The 21361-nt window shown below is 47.5% G+C and overlaps 1 protein-coding gene across 1 annotated transcript in view; it reads left to right on the top strand.

Moving 5' to 3' along the window:
* Positions 1 to 10416: 10416 nt before the first annotated feature.
* ENDOD1 (endonuclease domain containing 1) overlaps positions 10417 to 21361 on the top strand; it is a 79176-nt gene continuing 68231 nt past the window's right edge. Inside the window, exon 1 of the mRNA XM_069639228.1 lies at positions 10417 to 10985. Coding sequence (XP_069495329.1) covers positions 10689 to 10985 — 297 coding nt within the window. The 5' untranslated portion in view covers positions 10417 to 10688. The remainder of the gene's footprint in view (positions 10986 to 21361) is intronic.

The raw sequence follows: 21361 nt of genomic DNA, 5'->3' as shown, positions 1-21361 counted from the left end.
TGTCTCAGTAATCGGAGTGTGTAAAATGCTGACTGCACCTTTGTACTAATCTGCGCTGCAGAACCCATATTATCTTCCCACACGCATCCTTTGCGGGATCCGCCGAGTTAAACTGTGGGACTCAATGTTGGAGGCAAACATTCCATTGGCACTTTTAAAGGCCATTTGCTGTTTACATAGAGAAAATAAGGCAGTCGTCCATTGAAAACTGGAGAGGGACGTCACAGATCCAATAAATATCAATGGGGGGTCAAGCAGAGGTGTGTATTGGCCCCAACCCTCTTTTGCATCCCGATGGATAAAATTATCACTAAACTTTCTGCAGTCCAAACGGATGCTGTAACCTTGGCCCAAGAAAAAGTCCCCATTATTCTTTAAACGGATGATGCTGTAATTTTATCATTGATCCCCTATTGGCATAAAGACCCAACTGAATGCCTTTTATGAGAGTTGAAAAGATTTGGGCTTCAAAATCAATACAGGGACGATGAAGAGTATGGTTTTCGTCTTAACTAAAAGGGCCAAAAGCTTAAGATTGTCTGTAGAAATGTAGGGGATGCCCATTGACACATTTAGTTATCTTGGTATTGATTTTCAAGATAAATGCCGGTGGACGAGGCTAATTGACAAGGCTGATCTGAGGCTTGATAGCGCCTCTAACGCAATATTGCGCTTCTTTGTCAACTCCGGGGCGGTGCCTTTTCGCCAGCATTTAATCTACAAGCAGAACCTGCGGCCTTATATGGTTCTGATTCTGGGCTATTGGGTTACCAACATCATTCAAAGCTGTCAAATGAACAAAAAATGTTCAAGAGAGTCTTCTAGGTCTTCCAGTCCTAAGAGACCCCGTATGTCTAAAGGAATTGTGGGTATGTATGAGGTTAAGCTTGATATTTTGGATTGGTTGGCAATGTTTGAGTATAACCATGGTATTCAAGGTCTTACAGGGAATCAATTGCTTCCCTGGCTCTTCTCTAGGCTACCCACTGTTGCATCTGATGTTGTGATGGAGTTGGGAGAAGTGGATAGGATGGATTATGAGTGTGTGAAGCTATCTTTAATTGCTAGATTTGGGAAGACCCCTTCCCAGTACCTTAAGTGGTTTAGGACCCTCAAAAAGCATGATGGTACCCCTTGGGCTACCTGGGTATGTGAGTGTTTGAAAAACTTAGATGGTTGGATTAAGGGTTACAGAGTGCACACGTATGAAGGAATCAGAAATCTTGTTATTTTGCAGTCTATTTTTGATGTCTGCTCTCCTGAGCTCAGACAGCACTTGGCTGATTCTAGGGAGATAGATCCAAAGAAGCTAGCTAAGGCTGCTGACTTGTGGGCTGCCAACAGGGCTACTCACAAGGATTCTGGGGCTACTCACAAAAAAGAGTGTTGGAGAAACAGCCAAAGATAGACAACAAAGAGAATTCTAATAACTACAATCCAAAAGAGGGCCACAAACAGCAACATAAGTGTAAACCCCAAGGGAAACCAAATCAGGCTAGTGCGCCATCTGGACCCAAACCAGGTGGAGGTCAGAACAAACCCCCATTCATCAATACATTTGGGAAATGTTATGTTTGTGGGTCAACTGACCATGTGAAAGGGGATCCAAGATTTAAGGGTAAACCTTCAGGGTTCCCCACTGTCTCCTTCGCCTTCTCCCCAGAGGAAGATGTACCTATGGCAAGTGGAAACTTTCACTTACTGGCTAATGAACCCATGAGAGTCTCAGCTAGTGTTTCTTTAGTGTCCCTGGGCTTGTGGGAACAACAGAACTTAGATGTCTATAATTCCATCCCAGATAATACTAAAGAGTATTATAAAGATAGTGTTCTTGTGAATGGTTAGGAAACCCCTGCCATCAGAGACACTGGAGCCAGCATAAATGTGGTGGATGAATCATTTTTCAAGGTGGAGGATGTTGCTAAAGCACCCAAACACCTCACCAAGCTAGCTGGAGGCCCTGTGCAAATGCTCCCCCAGTTACCAGCTCTCATCCAGTGTAATGATATGACTGTCAAAATACCTGTTAGTGTGGGAGAGTCCTGTTGGGTAATGACCTGGAAACTCATGGAGTTGTGCCAAGCATCCCCAGGCCTCCCAGTAAAAGGAAACAGGAGCTCACTAGGTCTGCAAGGGAGAGAACCTTGAGAGGCTCTCCAGAGGGGCTGATAGAGGAAACTATCACTCCCACTCCACATGAGTTTCTCACTGCCATTTCTAAGAACACAGAGGTAAAGGGGAAACCCAAGACCTCCAGGAAAAAGTCAGACCGCACCCCTGTGCTACCAACAAGGACATCCCCAAAATTGTCCAAAGTCACACCTGTGACTACTCCACTCTCTGGGGCACAGTGTGAGGTGCAACCTTGTGTGGTTGAGCCAGTATCTGAAGAATCAGATCTGGAAGAAGACACCCTTAGTTGGAGATCTTGACCCTGTTGAACATCCTGAGCTGTGGTCTTTACTGGCAGAAGGTGGACCCGACAGGGCAGACTTTAGCAAAGGACAGAGAGAGTGTCATACTCTCGAAGGTCTTCGACAACAGGCTGCTAACCAACTTAATGGGCAAGAAGTTGGAAAGCACAGGTTAAGCTGGGAAGATGACCTCTTCTACGGTCGACCAACTGAGTCTATCCCTGGGGACTGCAAAAGAATTGTAGTGCACCTTGCCAACAGACTCCAGTTCATACAGTTGGCCCATGAGATACCTTTGGCTGGTCACTTGAGTTTCAAGAAGACCAAGGAAAGGCTCTCTCTCTACTTCTACTGGCCTAAGATGGGTGCAGAAGTTGACAAATTCTGTAGGAGCTGTCACACTTGCCAAACATCTGGCAAGAGTGGAGCCAAGAATGTGGCACCCCTGGTGCCTCTTGTTACGCTCACCTGGCTCCCACAGGGGCGTCGATCGGAACTGTACAGCTGCGGTTTCCACCCACGTGACGCGTAGTGCAGAGATGACAGACTGGACTGGCCCACCTAATCTCGTCTGCTATTCCCGAAGAAGTATTCTCCTGAAAGTGGAGAAAGGGAATTAGCCACCCGTGGATTTGAGTGATAACCCCCCCCCCCCCACTGTTCTCCCCTCTAATCACCTCTGATGTCTCTTTTTATATTCTCACCTTAGGTTTTTAAAGGATGAGCTCTCCATCCTGCGTAGAATGCAGGGGCGCGTGGATAACCAGTTACTTCACTGGTCCGAAGGAATTGGAGAGTTCCAGAACAATATTGACTCTGAGGTTCCTGGCGAGGAGCCGTAAGTATATAGTTCGTAAGAGTTCAAAATGTCTGACTTTCACTCTTGTCCGATTCCTTGTAGCTTGCAGCTTGACCCTAGAGAAGATTGCCTTGTGCGGCTGGTAAAGTTCAGGTAAGAGTCTGTAGTATCCAACACTGTCCGGTAAATGACACCTGTATGTAATCTGTTGCTTTCTCCCTTATTACATGTGCTGAATGAGAATTATGGTGTTTTGAGGAATAATGCCTCCAGCTGTAAAATCAGGTAAGTCTATTATGGTGAAGGAGATTCCCTTGGTTTGTTCTTTCGGTTCACCTGGCTGTTCTTTTGTTCCCCTTAGATGCCGGAATTCGGCAAAGATGAAAGGAGACTGCGCCGGCCCGTGGAGATGAAGAATGCCTCCGGCGGTAAAATCAGGTAAGTCTATTGTGGTGACTTATATTGCCGTATTATTCTCTCGGCTCACCTTGCAGTTCTTTATTCCTCTTAGGTGCCGGAGTTTGGCGAAGAAATGATGAAAACAGAGGTGGATCGTGGAGGTGCTGCGAAGGCTGGCGAGTATAGCGCGGCGCTGCAGCAGGCGATGCGACGCGCATCAAATAATGTCTTTCTTCCTATTCGAAGGCGTGATGGATCCAGAATCAGTTGAGGAAATAAGTATTGTTCTTGTTCTAACCTTTTTTCCTTCTTTCTCCCTTTTCTCTAGGAGCTCCAGACTCGAGGCGGGCGTGGCAGAAGACTGGATGCTGGCTTGCAGGCACGGTGAGCGTTACGCTGCAGGATGCAGAATAATGCGAAGCGTGAGCTGCTCTTCAGGCGTGGTTTAGCCTTCAAAGTAGTCCCAGGTAAGAAGTTCCCAAGACCACACCCGAGTAAGAAAATAGTCCCTGGCATAAAGTAGTCCCCCTTCAGACTTCACATTGGCTTGAATGCTGAGCAGCCTGGTCTGCATGAGGTAAGTGAAAGCAAATGAGCCTGGCGCCTATGGCGCCAGAACTGACCCCTTCTATAGGTGCCAGGACTGTACCCCAATAGCCCCTAGCTGGGGCTGCTAGGTCTTTCCTAAGTATCTGGATGCCTGCTCCTGGGACAGATGGACCTGGTCCGGATGCCCGGGGGTAGGAATCATGACACTCTCCCAGTGGTTGGAGTTCCTTTTGATAGGGTGGGCATTGACATTGTCGGTCCCCTTGACCCTCCCACATCTTCAGGGAACAGGTTTATCCTGGTTGTAGTAGACCATGCTACAAGATAACCAGAAGCCATACCTATGAGAACTGTTACGGCTCAGGCTGTGGCTAAGGCTCTACTTGGTATTTTTTTTACCAGAGAAGGATTTCCTAAGGAAGTGATATCCGACAGGGGATCCAAGTATATGTCCCACTACATGCAAGCCATGTGGAAAAACTGTGGTGTCACTTACAAGTTCTCTACAGCCTACCACCCACAGACAAATGGACTGGTAGAGAGGTTTAATCGTATCGTACTATGAAGAGCATGATAGGTGCTTTGGACGAACCCCCTAAGAAAAAGTGGGGCCTTCTACTGCCAGGCTTTCTCTTTGCATATAGAGAAGTCCCTCATGGGGGAGTTGGTTACAGACCCTTTGAACTTCTCTATGGCCATCCAGTCAGAGGTCCATTGGCTCTGATCAAGGAGGGGTTGGAGAGTGCCCCTTCCCCCAAGCCAGTCAGAGTGACTGACTATGTGATAGGTCTCTGGAGGAGAATGTCACACATGATGGCAGAAGCAAGTAATAAATTGAAAGCAGGTCAGGCTCTGGTCAAACATTGGCATGACCAGACGGCCAGCATGGTTGAGTTTACTCAAGACCAGCTTGTATTAGTTATGGTGCCAACAAGGCAGAGGGCCTTGCAGGACAAATGGATAGGACCCTTCAAGGTTGTGGGCAAACTTGGAGAGGTGAACTATTTTGTGGACTTAGACAAACCTAAGGAGGCTCCCAGAGTCTTTCATACCAACTGTTTAAATGCTTATGTCTCGAGACCAGAAGTAGGAGCTTTGCTTCTAGCTTCAGTTCAAGAGGAAGAGGAGAGTGAACCTCTACCTGACCTCCTCAGAGGCCAACCTTTAGATGAAAAATAGAAGGAGTTAATCTCTCTTCTCAACTGACTTCTGAACAACAGGAGGAGTGCAAAGCTCTGTTGAATCAGTTTGCCTCCCGGTTTTCACTAACACCAGGCTTGACCCCTTGGAGCCAGCATGATATTCTCATTGGTGAATGTTTACCTGTGAAAAGCAGAGGTTACAGAATTTCAGAACATGTGAGATCCCACATTAAAGGAGAGGTTAACAAGATGCTTAATCTCTGGGGTATAGAGCCATCTACAAGTCCATGGTCTAGTCCAGTTGTTCTAGTACCAAAGGCAGGATCCAAAGAGTTGAGATCCTGTGTGGACAATAGAGCTCTAAATGCAGTGACTAAGACTGATGCCCATCCTTTGCCAAGGACAGATGAACTGGTGGATAGACTTGGTACATCAGTACATTTGATCTAACCTCAGGCTATTGGCAAATAGCACTGACAGACCATGCCAAGGAGAAAACTGCATTTTCTACCCCAGCAGGCCTCTACCAGTTTAAGGTTATGCCTTTTGGACTAAAGAATGCACCTGCTACATTTCAAAGGATGGTTAATCAAGTTATGAATGGGATGGAGGACTTCTGCATGGCATACTTGGATGGCATTGCAGTGTTCAGCCCTACGTGGAAATAACATATTGATCACCTGAGATATGTTTTGCAGGCTTTTGAGCAGGCCCGTCTGACCATAAAGGCAAGCAAATGGCAAATTGGTCAGAGTAAAGTGGTCTACCTTGGTCATGAGGTAGGAGGAGGTGAGATAAGGCCATTGCCCAGCAAAATACAAGCTGTGCAAATCTGGGCCACCCCTACTACTCAAACCCAAGTGAGAGCTTTCCTAGGTCTTACTGGGTACTACAGGAATTTCATAGAGAACTATGGGTCCATAGCTTCACCCTTGAATGTGATTATCTCTCCAAAATTCCCTAAAAGGGTTAGTTGGAATGAGGAGTGCACTCAAGCCTTTGAAAGCCTGAAGAAAGCCCTTTGTCAAGCTCCAGTCCTAAGAGTTCCTCATTATCACCACCCGTCATTGTGCAGACAGATGCCTCCAATATAGGCATAGGTGCAGTCCTTAGTCAACTGGATGAGAAAGGTAGGGAGCACCCCGTTTGCTTCATCAGCAGGAAACTGAAGGAACCAGAAACAATGTGGGCAACCATAGAGTGTGAATGTTTTGCCATTGTGTGGTCTCTGAAAAGGTTTAGACCAGACTTGTATGGATTTACCTTTGTGATTCAGACAGACCACCAACCCTTGAGATGGTTAATGCAAATGAAAGGGGAGAACCCAAAACTTCCAAGATGGTCAATCTGCCTGCAATGGTTTGATTTTTCTATTGAGCACAGAGCAGGATGTCACCACAAAAACGCTGATGGTCTCTCTAGGATGTTTATAACCGACTAGAGGTACAGATTCATCCAGGAGTGGATTAAATCCTCCTGTCCCTTAGTCTGGTGGGGGGTGGGCGAGTGTTATGGAGAATTCTCATAAATGGCTAATTTTCCTTACCTAATGAGTGCCTCAGCAGCTTTGCTGGATTTCTAGGATTTATTGTTTTCACCTGGTAAGAGTGAAAGCCTTTTTCCCACTCTTACATGTGTTTTGCTGTGTGTGTTTTACCATGTGTGTGATCTTGGGCTCTGGAGCCTCACCTACTCCATGAGCACCATGTTTGTGTGTGTTACACAGCACCTTCAGTGCAGTAACACAGGGCTGTCTTTTAGACTTCCCTCTGACTCCATTTTTCTGGGACTGACTACTGTCTCCCAGAAACATGTAAAGTTGACATTAACTTTATGTTGTCTCTTTAAACTACAGACCCAGTACACCCCATCTTACATGGAGTATTTGAAAGGGTTAATGCCTATCCTTTTTTGTTCGTGTCTCTTGGAGCACTGTTTCGCTCCCTTTACATTAAGACTTGGCTGGTGGCAGTGGTAACTACCTTAACTTTTCTACTGCGGTTATTTTATATAACCATGGTATTGTTTTAGGCTATTATATTAGCCTCAAACATAAACCCGCTTGACCAAATACATTTTATTTTGGCTCTGGCTGGTTTTAGTCGCCATTTTTTTTTTTGTTAAAGTCTTTCTCGTGTTCTTTTCTGCTCGCCAAACCGGGGTCGATTCCTTTGTTCGCTGTCTTTTTGCGGGCTTCTGCACAGAAACCCTCCTTAAGGCGCCTGAAAGTCTGGGTAGGCAGGATGTGAGGGAGAGGTCTTCGGACCCCTACCATAGGTTCCCTTGGTAACCCAAGTCGCACTCCTGTCTGATTGGCTAAGGGGACTGGCCTTGCCAGGCCAACCACCCTGCTGTGTGATTGACAGCCAGGCTGTAGGAATGGGGGAAAACTGCATAAAAAGCAGGTCTCTGGGACTGGAAAGGCAGAGAGCCACTGGAACGCAAGAACCAATGAGGAGCTGACAGAAGAGGACCCCTTCAACGACTGAACCGCCTGGTGAAGCCCTGCTGCAGGTCCGAATCGTCAGAATCCGCCGACAGAGAAGATCCTCCAGGAAACTTCTTCCCTTGAGCTGGTGGGACCAACCAGTTCGCCCAAACTGAAAACCAGGATCCCGCCTCTGGTCGAATTCGCTGTAAAGAGCTACAGTGGGCCGGATAGCCAGGAAGGTCAGACCCTGCTTGGGTTTTAAGGAGCTGCTGGTTTCTTCCCTGGGTAGTGCAGGCCAGTCTTCCTACTTTTTATCAGTCCGACAGTCGCTTCAGGAACCGTGAGCCTGCAGGAACTACCAGGAATGTCCACCTCAGCTACAGCTTCCTCTCCGTCTTAAGGTACTGTGCAAACCCGGTTGCTCGTTTCGTTCAGCCGCAGGGAAAGTGTGTGAAATCTTTCTCCAATCCAAGGGCGTGTCCTTCTTTTCTTTTTGAACTAATGTTTCTACCACCCAATCTCATCCGATATCTGTGGCGCAAACTTTACCGCGAACTACCCTGAACCGTGTGATCCTGAGCAAAAGACTTTTGTCCTGTTGACTTTGACCCTAAGCCTTTTCTACCTGATTTTATCACTGTAGTTCATCTTGTTCTATTGCCCTGAGTACTTACCTGTTGGTGTGGTTCAATTTCTATTAACTTTGTCTTTCCCTCCCTTTTAAATTGCTGGAGTGCCATTTTGCCCCCACTTCATTTTGTGAGCTTGACTGTCTGGGATTTAAGGAAAGTGGTGTGGTCTATTAAGAGTGTGATTTTTAAACTGCTTATAATGGTGTAATGTATAACTGAAGAGTGAAATAAATGTATATTCTTTTACTTGAAAACCTTGAGTCAGTGTTTGCCTGAATCATAGTAATTGCTGACCTTTGTGTAAATATTTGATACTGCTCACTTACTCTTGAGATAAGTCTGCCTGCTCCACTACTGCTACCACTTTAACTGTGTAGTACAGGCTTGTACCAAAGGTGAAATGGTACAGTCACTTGTAGTCTTAATTGTGTGTGGTGTTCCCAAAGGGTACTGCATATAATTCTGCCTAACTGTTGAATACAAACATGCTGTATGAATAAGAAGTGTCCTGGAGACAGGTCAATAAAACACGTCAACCAGATTTGTTCACACACGTGTTTTGCATTAACAGGATGCAGAAACACATCTAAGTGTTGACACATGTGCTTCAAAAATTATTTAAACACACTGGTTAAAAGAAAACATATTTTTGAGAAAGATAATCAATGTCAGGCATTTCATTGCTCACTTTTAAGTACTAACCTCAGGTTGATCTTTAGAAATTGAGAAATACTTTTGAGGCAGTACTTTTTGTTCTTGACGTAGAGTGATTTATTTCCATGTGTTTTAGGTGTTTCAATTTGTGAATGAATTTGTATTTGTAAACATTAAAATATGTACTTCTTTTTTAATTAATTTTGTGTGTACCCCTGTCTAAATTGAATATGGCAGTGTGGCAGGTTTGTATGGTGCGGATATCTTACGCCTGAGCGTGTTAGGAAGGGTAGCTGTCCCTGTGGTAACCTTTTTTGTCACTTACACTAGCCCTCTGCCACAGAGCCCCAGAAAAAAGAGGAGATTTGGGCTCTTGTCTAGCTCATTGGCTTTGCCGACCGACCCAGACGAAAGGAGATTGAGTACAAGCCGGAGGGGGATTTAACCCATGACTTTCTGTTCTACTGAATTGAAGACTTTTGATTTGGAATATAGTTTTTATCACCAGCCCTGATTTGAAAAAGACACTGGTGTGTCGAAACACGTGTTATCCAAAAGCGCATTATAATTAATAAATTTCAGTTTCCACAAATATACGCTCTGGCGCAGTTCTTCGAGTGTGGAGGATTTTTTCTTCAACTTGTTTAGCTCATGTTTTGCAGTTATGACAATCATGTTGTAGATTTGAATTAGCTGATTGCTGTGGAAATGTGATAAACCTGCCGCCTTTTATGCCACAAAGAAACAACTGACTCTGACAATTTGGTATATCGTTATAAAGCAGGTGCAGGTATGGGAGGCATATAAACTATGTGTTATGGTCCAGAAAGCGGCCAAGTGTCCAGGTTATGCAATCTGTGACCCCGAGATTGCAGGTGCTGAGCAGAAATTATGACACCGGTTGCAGAAGGGCGGCAAGGCCCCCCCAGCCTCTCCATCCTCTCTTCAATCCGTCACAGCCTTCTGTCTGTGACCCTGAGGTTGTATCGGGCACCTCGTAGCAAACAGTCAGGGACACCATTGCTGCAGAAAGGCCCCCATTTCCTCACCTTGCCATAACCCCAGTAGATCATCCTTCTGTCCTTGGCCCCTGAGATTGTACCAGGATAGCAGTGATGTCCCCCCGGGATCGTGCTCATCCTGCACTCTCTGACACGGGTTGCAGAAGGACAGCAGAGGGCACACCCCTTCACCAACTCACGCCCCTCCACCACACCCTTCAGAATTAGAGCCTTCTGGCTGTGGCCCCTGAGATTATAGTAAGTAGCAGTGAGGTCCCGGGGCCCCCATCTGAGCCTGCATTCTCCGACATTGATTACAGAAAGGGATTCTTGAGAACAGCATGGAGGCCCCCGACCTCCACACCCACCCCCTGCGCCACCTGACCCCTCCCATCCATTTGGGCCGGTGTCTGTGACCCTGCGATGGTCGCAGGACAGCAGAGAGGTCCCCTCGGAGGCAGCAGCTCTCCTCGTGCAGAGAGCCGGCTTGCCCAGCAGGGCAGGGCTGTGGTGTCGCATTTCACTTCCCCCAGTGGGCTGCTCGCACATCCCTCTTCGGCTGGGCTCGCAGCAGTGAGTGCCTGGCTGTCCGCTGCTGCGCAGGTATCTCGCCCGGCGCATCTCGGAGAGAGAGAGAGAGGGGAGGCTTGCGCGGCGCCGGGAAGGGATGGAGGCTGCAGCCCTGCTCCTGGTGCTCTGCGCCCTCGCCTGCCCCCACCCGCTGCTGGCCAGGGTAGTCGGCGACGACGAGGACGGCTTCGCCGAGTGCAACGTCTTTTTCAAGGACCAGAGCCCGCCGGAAGGATTCGGGGGGCCTTCCCGGGTCAAAATCTGCCAAAAATACAACGGGGAGCCCCGCTTTGCTACGCTGTACAGTACCGAGAACAAGATACCCGTGTACTCGGCCTTCAGGTACCGCGAGGCAGCGCCAAGTCAGGGTGAAGGCTGGCTCCTTGAAGCGCAGGTAAGTCTCCTTGTCACGCCCCTGCTGGGAAGCTCGGGGAGCGTGGCTGGGAGCGGGGGACCAAAGGGGCTCTAGCGGGAAGCACGTCCACTCACAGAAGCAGCGCATCTAGATCGTGCTCTGAGAGACACAGTGGCGATGTCTGGGTGGTGAAAGCTGCTCCAAGGGCCACTCGCGTGGGTCCCGCGCCCCCCACCACTCGCGTAGGCCCCGCGCCCTGCACCACGCCATGCACGCCGGGTGTCCTGTTGATGTTCAGAGGTACTGATGTGGGGCCTGCCTTTTTGTACACTTCACTGGTATGCGACATTTCTGTTGCGTACTCCCACCCTGGTCACTGAGGAACGGAAACATTCAAAACAACCGTGTATAAAAGCCATCTGATCTAAAACACCATCGTGACATGTGAAGAAAACATCCGAGTTTATTTCCTTAGACACCCGGTGAATGGTTAAGCGTGTCTGCTCCCAGTCGTCGTGCAAATTCCAAGTACACCCTGAAAGTAGCTCAGGGGGTAAGTGCACCTGCTGCAGTGCAGACGTGTATTCCCCTGCAGGCCACGGACTCACATGGGACAAACCCGTGTCGTTCTTCTGAGGTCGACAAAAAGAGAGCCAATAATGTCAGGTCTGCCAGCGCCCTGTGCCAGATGTAGCTGAGGTACATTGGCGGGTTTATGTGCAGGGCCGATAATGGGGTGTCCCGAAGCCGCAAGCCTTCCCCATTTTAAATGTATTCATCGGATAACAAATGATTTCTATAAAGGGTTGGTCTAATTTGGCCGGTTCTGTTTTACCTGTCATGTTCAATCGGGCCTAAAATGCCGATGTTGCTGTGGGTTGCATTTTTTACTGCCAGTATGTGTGGGGGTGTACAACCCGCCCTTGGCAGCCCCGAGACCGGCTTGATCTGAACACGACACCCGCCCCGCAGCACCGTGGTGCGGGATATGCTGCTTCCCGCAACTGCGCTGCCACCTCCCTTCCAGCGCCGCCAGCTATTCCGTGGGCCACGTGACGTGCCACTGGCGAAAAACACTTCTTGTTAGAGCAGGAATTTTAAAAGGGAGCGCGCCTCCCCCTCACGTCTGTGAAAGGCAGAGGGTGGAAGCCGCCCCCAGGCTGCACAGGGTGGGGCTCGCCGGGAAGGCACTGCAGCAAGAGAGGCGCTGGCAGGCCGCGCGCAGTCTCCGCGTTCCCGACAATGTGCTGATTGTTCTTCTGCGATGGGCACGGGCTGCGCTCGCTGTTGTTGTGCAGTGCGTTGCTGCATTGCTGCTGCAGTGGTGCACGAGAAAGGGGTTGAATTTCCCCACGCGTGTTGCCCCCGCTCTTGCGATGATAAACATTGTCTGGGCCGCAGAGCTATGAGACACGGGCTGACTACACCCCTCCCAGCATGTCTCACTTGTATACGCAGGCAACGGAGCCAAGTGCATCCTTTTGACCCAGCAGCCAGGTCCATAAAAAGATATAAGCCAACATGCCGAGGGGTCACTGCCAGGCGCTTTTTTTCCCTTTCCCGACCAACCGACAAAGGCATAGCTGCCAAGTAGCCTCATGTCATATGACTGTCTTGTGAGGCAGTCCTATCGCTGCCAACAGTACTTTGTATGCTGGAACGTGAAAAGCCACACTTATACACGAAACTAAGCTGCAAGCTCCAGAATGCAACGTGTTGGATGGGGCCGAAGACCCTTGCAACCACCTCCAGAAGCCATAACCAAGTGATCACACTTTCCCACTGCCTTGGTTCCTTCTAAGTAACACAACGTAGCTCACTTCACATCAAACAAACGTACCTCCTTTTCCTGCTCAGTGGAGGGATCTGGGTACTGCACTGGAAGACCTAAATGAAATGAGCAAATCTTAGCAAGGCAACACCTGCCCAGGCATCTGTTCTAACCAAAAAAGAGGGAGAATGGCAAACCAGTGCTCCCCGTTACCCAATCGGTGAGGGAAGCAATGGCCACCAAAAACAGCATCTTGTAAAACAAAGGATTAACGGGACATTGATCCAAAAGCTCACATGGGGGGACCCTGCAAAGCCGTTAATAGCAGAGCAAGCTCCCAAGCCGCCAGGCCGATCATCAGCAGAAACTCTATAATTACAGGAGGGTCACACTTTACAGCCCAACGCCCCTTCAAGAATCGCTGCTTTTCAAAGGAAGCCCAATGACGAGAATATGATTTTTTCATGGAGACACCCCTGGAATTCTGGGCTGCTACAGCTGCCATGACAGATAACCCCAGTTTCTTAAGTACTTCCTATTCAACAGCCATGGCGACAGATTCGACTCAAACAAAAACAGAACGTGTAAGGACAGGCATGCTAGGGGGCGCTGGAACTAAACACAACAATAAGCTCAAGCTCATTGAGGCGGCTATATATACACACACCAGTATCATAAACCAGGTCTTCTGTGGCCAATATGGCACTACCAAAATCAGATATGCCTGTTCAGAAATTTCACCAGAACATGAGGAACTGAGGGAAATGCATATGGTAGACGTGGCTATTGTAAGGGCATCCGCCCCCCAGGCCCAGTGGTTGCAGTAACTGTCCACATCTATCTCACAACGGTCAAACCCACTGTGAAAAAACAGCCTTCCTACTTAGTAGGCAAAACTATGTTCTACACAACCAAAGGAAGGTATATCACTGTGTATCACATTATCACTCTTCAAAGAAAGGACACCAGGAGAGTCTTAAACAAAAAACAGACACCTATCTCACCACCTATTCATTGTCAAATGTATTCCAAAACATGATTATTACAATGTATACACATTAATGATCATACAAAATATACTAAAATACATTCATAAAACTTGCAACACAACACGGTAATGTGTTTACATATATAGAAATACATAAAAACAAACATCAATTCTAATATCACTTCAATTCAATGTCACAATAGCGTATGTTGCTCAATTTCTTCTTAACCCAACATTAGTAATACGCTAAAAATGATAGCCCATCTCTGTCATGAAGAAGTCCAATTTGCTGGTTCCAAAGCGATTACAGATCTGCTGACATGCTGCCTCACCCTGTCCACATTGACATTGAGGATTCCCTGTATGTGTACTGCAGAAATCGCCACCAAGAGCTGTTCCGCCTAATCCACTAGCATATTGGATAGATCTCGTAGGGACAGGGACCCCACACATGTCCCACCCTATGTTCACATATGACATAGCTACTGTTTTTTTCGGTTTGTATCAGCCCTGACCCTTGAGGAAAGATCTTAGTGCTAACAGAGTTGCTTGGAGCTCCTTCCAATTTGAGGACAGATGAATACCTGGACTTGTCTAAAATGCTTGGATCACTTTGTCCCCCCATGTTGCTGCCCAACCGATCCCGCGTGCGTCCTTTGCCACCACTTCCTACAGAGGTGGAGTTAGAAGCACTAGCAGCCCTGGTTGCATCACAGCCAACATTCCAGTGTCTGCTAAAATGCTGCTGTAACTGGAAGCAGGAGACTGCAGTCCAATGAAAGTGGAAACCAGTTTGGTAAGATATGACTTACAGGCGGCTTCATGTGATGCCTTTCTCAGGGTACCTGGAGCACAGATGCAACCATGTACCCGTGGAAATGTTCTTGCTGATGCTGATTCCTGTGGAAGATTCCCAGGATTCCTCACAGCCTTTGTTCTTGCCTTTGGAAAAAACACTGCACCTTTTCCCTTCAATGACATAAGCCCCAATCAAGGTCAGATGCTGACAAGGGTTTAAAACAGTCTTTGGTAGATTTATCAAAAGCCCGAACTGCCTCTGGAGTTGGCACCTCAATGTTGTTTCTTCTTTGCTCTTTTCTTTGGCTCTTGTGTCGATGAACCAGTCATCGAGGTACACGTGGTCTTGTATCCCCTCCTGTTGTGACATCCCCGTCACTGGCGCCACCATCTCCGAAAAGATTCTTGGGGTCTGGACACTGGCATATATGCTCTTAAATTCACTCCAGCTTTATTTAAAACAAATCTTTATGTGCTTCCTTGTAACGTTGGTCGTCTAGCAACAATGCTGACGCAGCATGAAAATGCACCCACTCTTATCCCAACAATCTGGAATCCATGCAAGCTGAGCCATCGTACGGGAGTATCCAAGCTCCCCCGCTCCATAACTTCTCCAGTGAAACCATGCCTCGTCTAATTCCACAGGGCTCATCAGCAATTACATGTGTACTACCATTGTAGGGCAGAAGATTAAAGCTTACTGCTGGCAGCTTTTTAGCATCTGCACAGACTGCTGCTGACCACCCTCTTGAGAGAGATTGCAGAACAAAGTAAAGGATGTACCATGTCACCCCTGCCACTTACGCAGCGAGGTAAGGGTGGGCTACTGAAGCCATGAAAAAGAGAACTGAGTAGGATGTTCTATGGGAGCGTCAAGGCTTCATAGATTGAGGGATCTGGCAAGGGAGGAGGCCCTGGGGTATTGCACTGTCAAATTAAATTGTCCAGGAAAGCAGCCAAAGTCGGTCATGCAAAGGGACGAACCTCGAGAATTGTTAGATATTTTAACACCCAGACAGGGCAAAACAAACTCAGTCTAAAATTGATAGAGTTAAAGCAGGATACAACATCAAAGAAGGAATATGTCACCAGTAGCTCCTGTTCTCCAGCATTAGTATCTTTCAAAGATTCACATGCTGTATGAATATTCCCAATCGTCAGGCTGGGAATCCTGGTAACCTAGAGCAGTTTATTTTTAAAACTGAAACTTCAGTTACGTTAGTGCTCTATCCTAGTCATTTTGGGTCCTGTTGCCCACAGCCAATAGAAATGGCTCCCTTAGCTCCACCCCTGGAGGCCATCTTCAGATTTTCTGCTTCAGTTTATGAGTTGGGAGTCCTCAGGTTATGTGTTAGGAGTCCTCAGAATCTTGGACGGAATTGGTAACTCACGTGCACTTATTGATATGATATGATATGGCATTTATAACGCGCCTATACACAAGTGTTTCAAGGCGCGAAAAGTTCTATTGTGCTAAAACTGAACGCATGCGCACAAACCACGCATTTGGTAAATGTGGTTCAATAGACACTGAAAAGGGGGATGTCATGAGCTTATCCTAGGATGCGGTAGGGTACTACGGATACACAATGGCTTCCATTTCCTTTTATTTCCCATCATCAGCATAATACTGTATCTTCAACGTCACGCTGGGTTGTGGAGGAACATATATTCTTATGGGGGGCTGTGCCAGGATTCATGAACACATATGTTGTATGTGCATGCCTAAGCAATCTATCAATGTGGTGATGTTATAAACACAGCTCGTGTACAGTGGTCCAACTCCTGAGCTTGCCTGTTTCCAGCTCAAGAAAAACCACACATAATTAAAGGAATAGGTTGATCTCTGCCTCAACATTTATCAAACTGTGCTCTGCCTTCCCTTTGGCCAAGGGTGTCATTGAGGAAGTTGAGCCTTGTTCGTGCGGCAGCACATACAGCAGTCTGGCCTATTCCTGGTTTGTTATGAGTCCATTCTGTGCCTTAAAGGGGGGCACTCGGCGTGCACTATAGAGCAGGCTTTTCTACAGCTTGCTGCGATGCACTCTATTAGAGCCTAAGAAATGAGGGCCACTCCGGAGCTCAGTGTGATTGGCCCTGATCTATGGCACAGCTACCAGGGTTCAGAATAGGATGTTCTAAGCACACAAAATGGTAAAGAGCAAAGCACAATGCTGGGCAGTTGCAAAGAAGTGTCCACCAGAGCTTTGTGGAGGGCTGTTTTCCTACACCAAGCAATAGCTACCCAGCCTAATGTGAGACACACTTAAAATAAGAAACAACTGCAATCCACTCCTTGTGAACTGAGGGGCATCCAGTGGAACTTAAGGCAAGGCACTCAACGTAGAACTGCTTGTTGGACCCAGAGAGAGAAGCACCTCCTGCATCTCCAAGTTAAGAACCTTTCCAGGTTTCAAGCATTCTACATTAAAGGAGTATTGCCCAGGCGCTCAATATTATATCCTTTATCTGCACCAATGAGCATCTTCTGCAGCCCATTATGAAGACACTCTTATTTGCACGAAATACTGGGTCCTAAAGCTTACTGATGCCTGCAAAGTACCGAAGTTAATTTATAACTCGTTGGCTAATATGTTGCTGTTCACTGATTCAACTGGATAACACAAAGCCTAGAAACAAAATGGTGTTCAGTGATGCAAAGTTCACGTCCAAAGGCTTCACTGGGACCTTTGTGAATATAGTGAAAGGCAGTGCCACACCACAGCAGGCAGTGGTTCATTCACTAAAAGAAGAGGTGTGATGGCTGCAAGGTTTAGAATTAATCTTAACCTCTGGCATTGCTCTGGGCAACCCTCCAGACCATCATTCTATGACTGCCAAGCATTACAAAGGGGGAAAGACCATATGCAAATCAGGCTCAGTCTCACCCCTAAAGGGGTAGTCCAGCCCGAACATCTTGGTCACATCCCTTCTGCACGAGACCACAAGCGTCCCCAAACGTGTTGCAGCCTTGTTGGGCCTCATCAGTGAGGAGTAGCTTGGGTTTCTAGGCCCAGCAGGCACAGGACCCACGTCTGAGCATACCCGTCCCACTCGGGGCAACTACAGCAAAAGAAAAGGTGTGATGGCTGGAAGGTTTTGAATGAATCTTAAAGGAATGGTTCGGTCAGAAAATATTATTGGCCAAAAAGAGGGCCAATAATGAAACAAATATCTAAAATATATATATTTTTAAGTCCCTATGGAAAGTTTCGAGCAAATGAAGCTCAAACCTTAAAATTGGAAGCACTAGGCGGCATCCATTTTGTGATTTCAGGCAGCTTCCTCGGCTCTGCCTTTGCGGCACTAAACAAGCAGCAAAAGCCCCCTACTGGGAGCTTTTGCTTACTGCAGCCCGAGCAGAGCCGAGGAGGCTGCCTTCACTTTCATTTTACGTTTTCTGTGCTCCTCAAACCCAGAGAAGCACAGAAAACGTAAAATGAAGGCAAAAAGCCGAGGCGCACCAATTAAAAATATAACGTTGTTGTATTTGTGATTGCTGTGGTTGGAAAACCACAGCAATCACAAATACAACAACGTTGTTATTCTGACAGCGGCAGCTTTCATGTAGTTTCCTGGGCTCCCCCAACCCTGAGGGAGTCCAGGAGACTCCCAGCGAAAGCTGCCGCATTCAGAATAACAACAGTTTTGGATTTGTAAATACTGTAGCATTTACAAATCCAAAAACATTGTATTTCTAAACACTGTGGCATGGAAACACAACCCTATTGTGTTTCTACCTACAGCAGCTTTCACTTTGGAGCTCTCGGGCCCAACAGCTCCAAAGTGAAAGCCGCTGCAGGCAGAAACACAACCCAGGTGTTTAGAAATGCCGCAGTGTTTCTGAATACAGCAGCTTTCACTTTGGAGCTCTCGGGCTACCCGCGGGGAGCCCGAGAGCCCCAAAGTGAAAGCTGCTGTAAGCAGAAACACTGCGGCATTTCTAAACACCTGCGTTGTGTTTCTGCCTGCAGCGGCTTTCACTTTGGGGCTATCGGGCTACCCCCGGGGAGCCCGAGAGCCCCAAAGTGAAAGCTGCTGTAAGCAGAAACACTGCAGCATTTCTAAACACCTGCGTTGTGTTTCTGCCAGCAGCAGCGTTCACTTTGGGGCTAACGGGCTACCCCCGGGGAGCCCGAGAGCCCAAAGTGAAAGCTGCTGTAAGCAGAAACACTGCAGCATTTCTAAACACCTGCGTTGTGTTTCTGCCTGCAGCGGCTTTCACTTTGGAGCTCTCGGGCTCCCCACAGGGAGCCCGAGAGCTCCAAAGTGAAAGCCGCTGTAGGCAGAAACACAGCGGCATGGAAACACAACTGCGTTGTTTTTCTGTCTGCCGTGGCTATCACTTTGGTTCTCCGGTGCTCCCCCGGGGGGAGCACCGGAGACCCAAAGTGATAGCCACGGCAGGCAGAAACACAACGCGTTGTGTTTAAAAAAGGCTGCAGTTTTTCTTTCTAAGTTTCTCAGGCTCCTCCGGCTTGGAGGAGCGCGAGAAACTTAGAAAGAAAAACTGCAGCGTTTTTGAAACACAACAACGTTGTATTTATGTTTGCGGTAGCTTCAGCTTGGAGCACTTACCGAGATGCAGCTGCAGCTTTCCTGCCTGTAGTCTCTGGTCCCCGTCCTCCGAGTCCGGCAACAATGAAGCAAAAGCCACCCAGTGGTAGCTTTTGTTTACTACAGCTGGCTGGCATTTGCTTCATTAGTGCCACAAACACAAGCACAGGCGGCATCCATTTCACACAATGGATGCCCCCTAGTGCTTGCAATTTTAAAGCTTGAGCTTCATTTGCTCGAAACTTTCCATAGGGACTTAAAAATATATATATTTTAGATATTTGTTTTATTATTGGCCATCTTTTTGGCCAATAATATTTTCTGACCGAACCATTCCTTTAACCTCTGGCATTGCTCTGGGCAACCCTCCAGACCATCGTTCATTGCCTGGCAAGCGATTACAAAAAGGGAAAAGACCATATGTAAATCAGGCTTGGTCCCAACCCTAAAGGGTTAGTCCAGTCCAAACTGCTTGGTCACATCCCTTCTGCAGGAGACCAAGGCATGGGCTGTTTAAACAAATAAGAGATTTATTAGCTTTCAGAAACATGTCTTTCGAGTCCAGTAGCTAGGAGTATGTGCAACCAGTCCAAGGAGCACCTAGAGGTGAAGATCAAAGCTCTAAAGACCCTCCCTTCCACAATATAGGGTTCCTTCTGCCCACCTTGTTCTGTCATCTTTGCTGATGGATGTCAGTGTTCTTACTCTGCGGGAACCAAACTGCCTGGCTCAGACATGGAAGAACTGGGCAAAGTACCAGACCTCTTCCGTGGAATATATCATGCATTTTTACAGTGGCAGAATGTTAACATGTCCCATGGATGGTTGGGTTAGGTCTGAGCGCCAGACTTGGAATGGGTATAAGAGAGATTCTCATCATTGTTACTCATCAAGTTTCAGATCATTCCTTGCACAATTTGTGTGTGGGAGTATACACTTTCTCAATGAACAATTTTACTGTTTGTGGATTGGTGAAAGGCCAGAAGAACTCTGCTCTTAAGGACGATTCCACCACCTGGATCTGGGCGCATTTCTGCTCAGCTAACCTGCCCAATTGCAAGATGGATCCCTAAGAGGAAGCTCCTGTGACCCTGAGCTAATTCCCACAGGTTCTCCACTGCCTTGCAGAGTTTTCAAAAGGGTTCCATCAACACAACCTTCCTTAGTTACCACCCAACTTCAGTCTTAGTGCTGCTTCTTCATTGGCTACCCAAGATGCCACTTCAACTGAACACTATTACCCACATTGGGAAGGCACTAGTTTGTCTCCCTATAACCACCAAGCTAGGGCCATGTTATGTTATGTTATGTTAATTTGCATTTATATAGCGCCTTATGTACCATTGGTATGGTCTCAAGGAGCAGGTAGGTTGAATGCCCTCGGGAACCGAAGTTCAAGTCAGTAGAGAGAATAGAGAGAGTCAAAGGTGCGTGTGAGCACCGGGTATGTGTGCAGCTGGTGTGGCATTCGTGTGATAGCTGCTTTTTAGCGGTAGGTGTGGTGGTTGAGAGATCAAGAGTATGTATTCGCTCTAGCAGGTTTTATCCAGACCGATCCTGGCTGCGTTTGGCCTGAGGAGAATGTATAGGCTGGGGGGTGCGTATCCAGCAGTGTTTAGTTAGAGTGATGGGGAGTATGAGGCAGATGATGGTATGAGAACAGCTATACCAAATGGTGTCATAGTATCGCTGTGTTCTAGTTGAGTGGTGGTGTAAGAAGAGAGTAAGCGTGGAGATGTGATATGGTGGTTTACCTTAGGTGTTGGAGATCGGGCCCACTCCAATAGTTCTATGTACTCATCCGTTCCATGTACTCCGACTGTTCCATGCATTAAGACCGTTTCAAGTACTCAGAGCCGTTCTTTTCCATGCTCTTTCAAACATGCCATGCATTCCAGACCGTTCCATGTAAGTCGTGCATTTCTTATACACTCAAGACCGTCCCATGCACTCCAATCCGTTCCATGCACTCCAATCCGTTCCATGTACTCCAATCCGTTCCATGCACTTCAATCCTTTCCATGCATACCAATCCGTTCCATGCACACCAATCCCTTCCAAGCACCCTATATCCGCTCCACTCTATTATCCACTCACACGACCTACATCTGCACCACAGCCTACATCCGCACCACACTCCTATCTGTTCTATGCTCTCATCCGCTCCATGCCCTCATTCATTATGCGCTCTCATCCGCTCTAGGAACTCATCCGTTCTATGCACTCATCCGCTCTATGCATTCATCCGCTCCACGCCCACATCCCGCCACACACTCATCCGCTCCACACACTCAATGGCTC

This window comes from Ambystoma mexicanum, chromosome 7q, assembly GCF_040938575.1.
Source record: "Ambystoma mexicanum isolate Mex_15411 chromosome 7q, UKY_AmexF1_1, whole genome shotgun sequence".
NCBI lineage: Eukaryota > Metazoa > Chordata > Amphibia > Caudata > Ambystomatidae > Ambystoma > Ambystoma mexicanum.
This window is presented reverse-complemented; position numbering and strand designations above follow the sequence as displayed.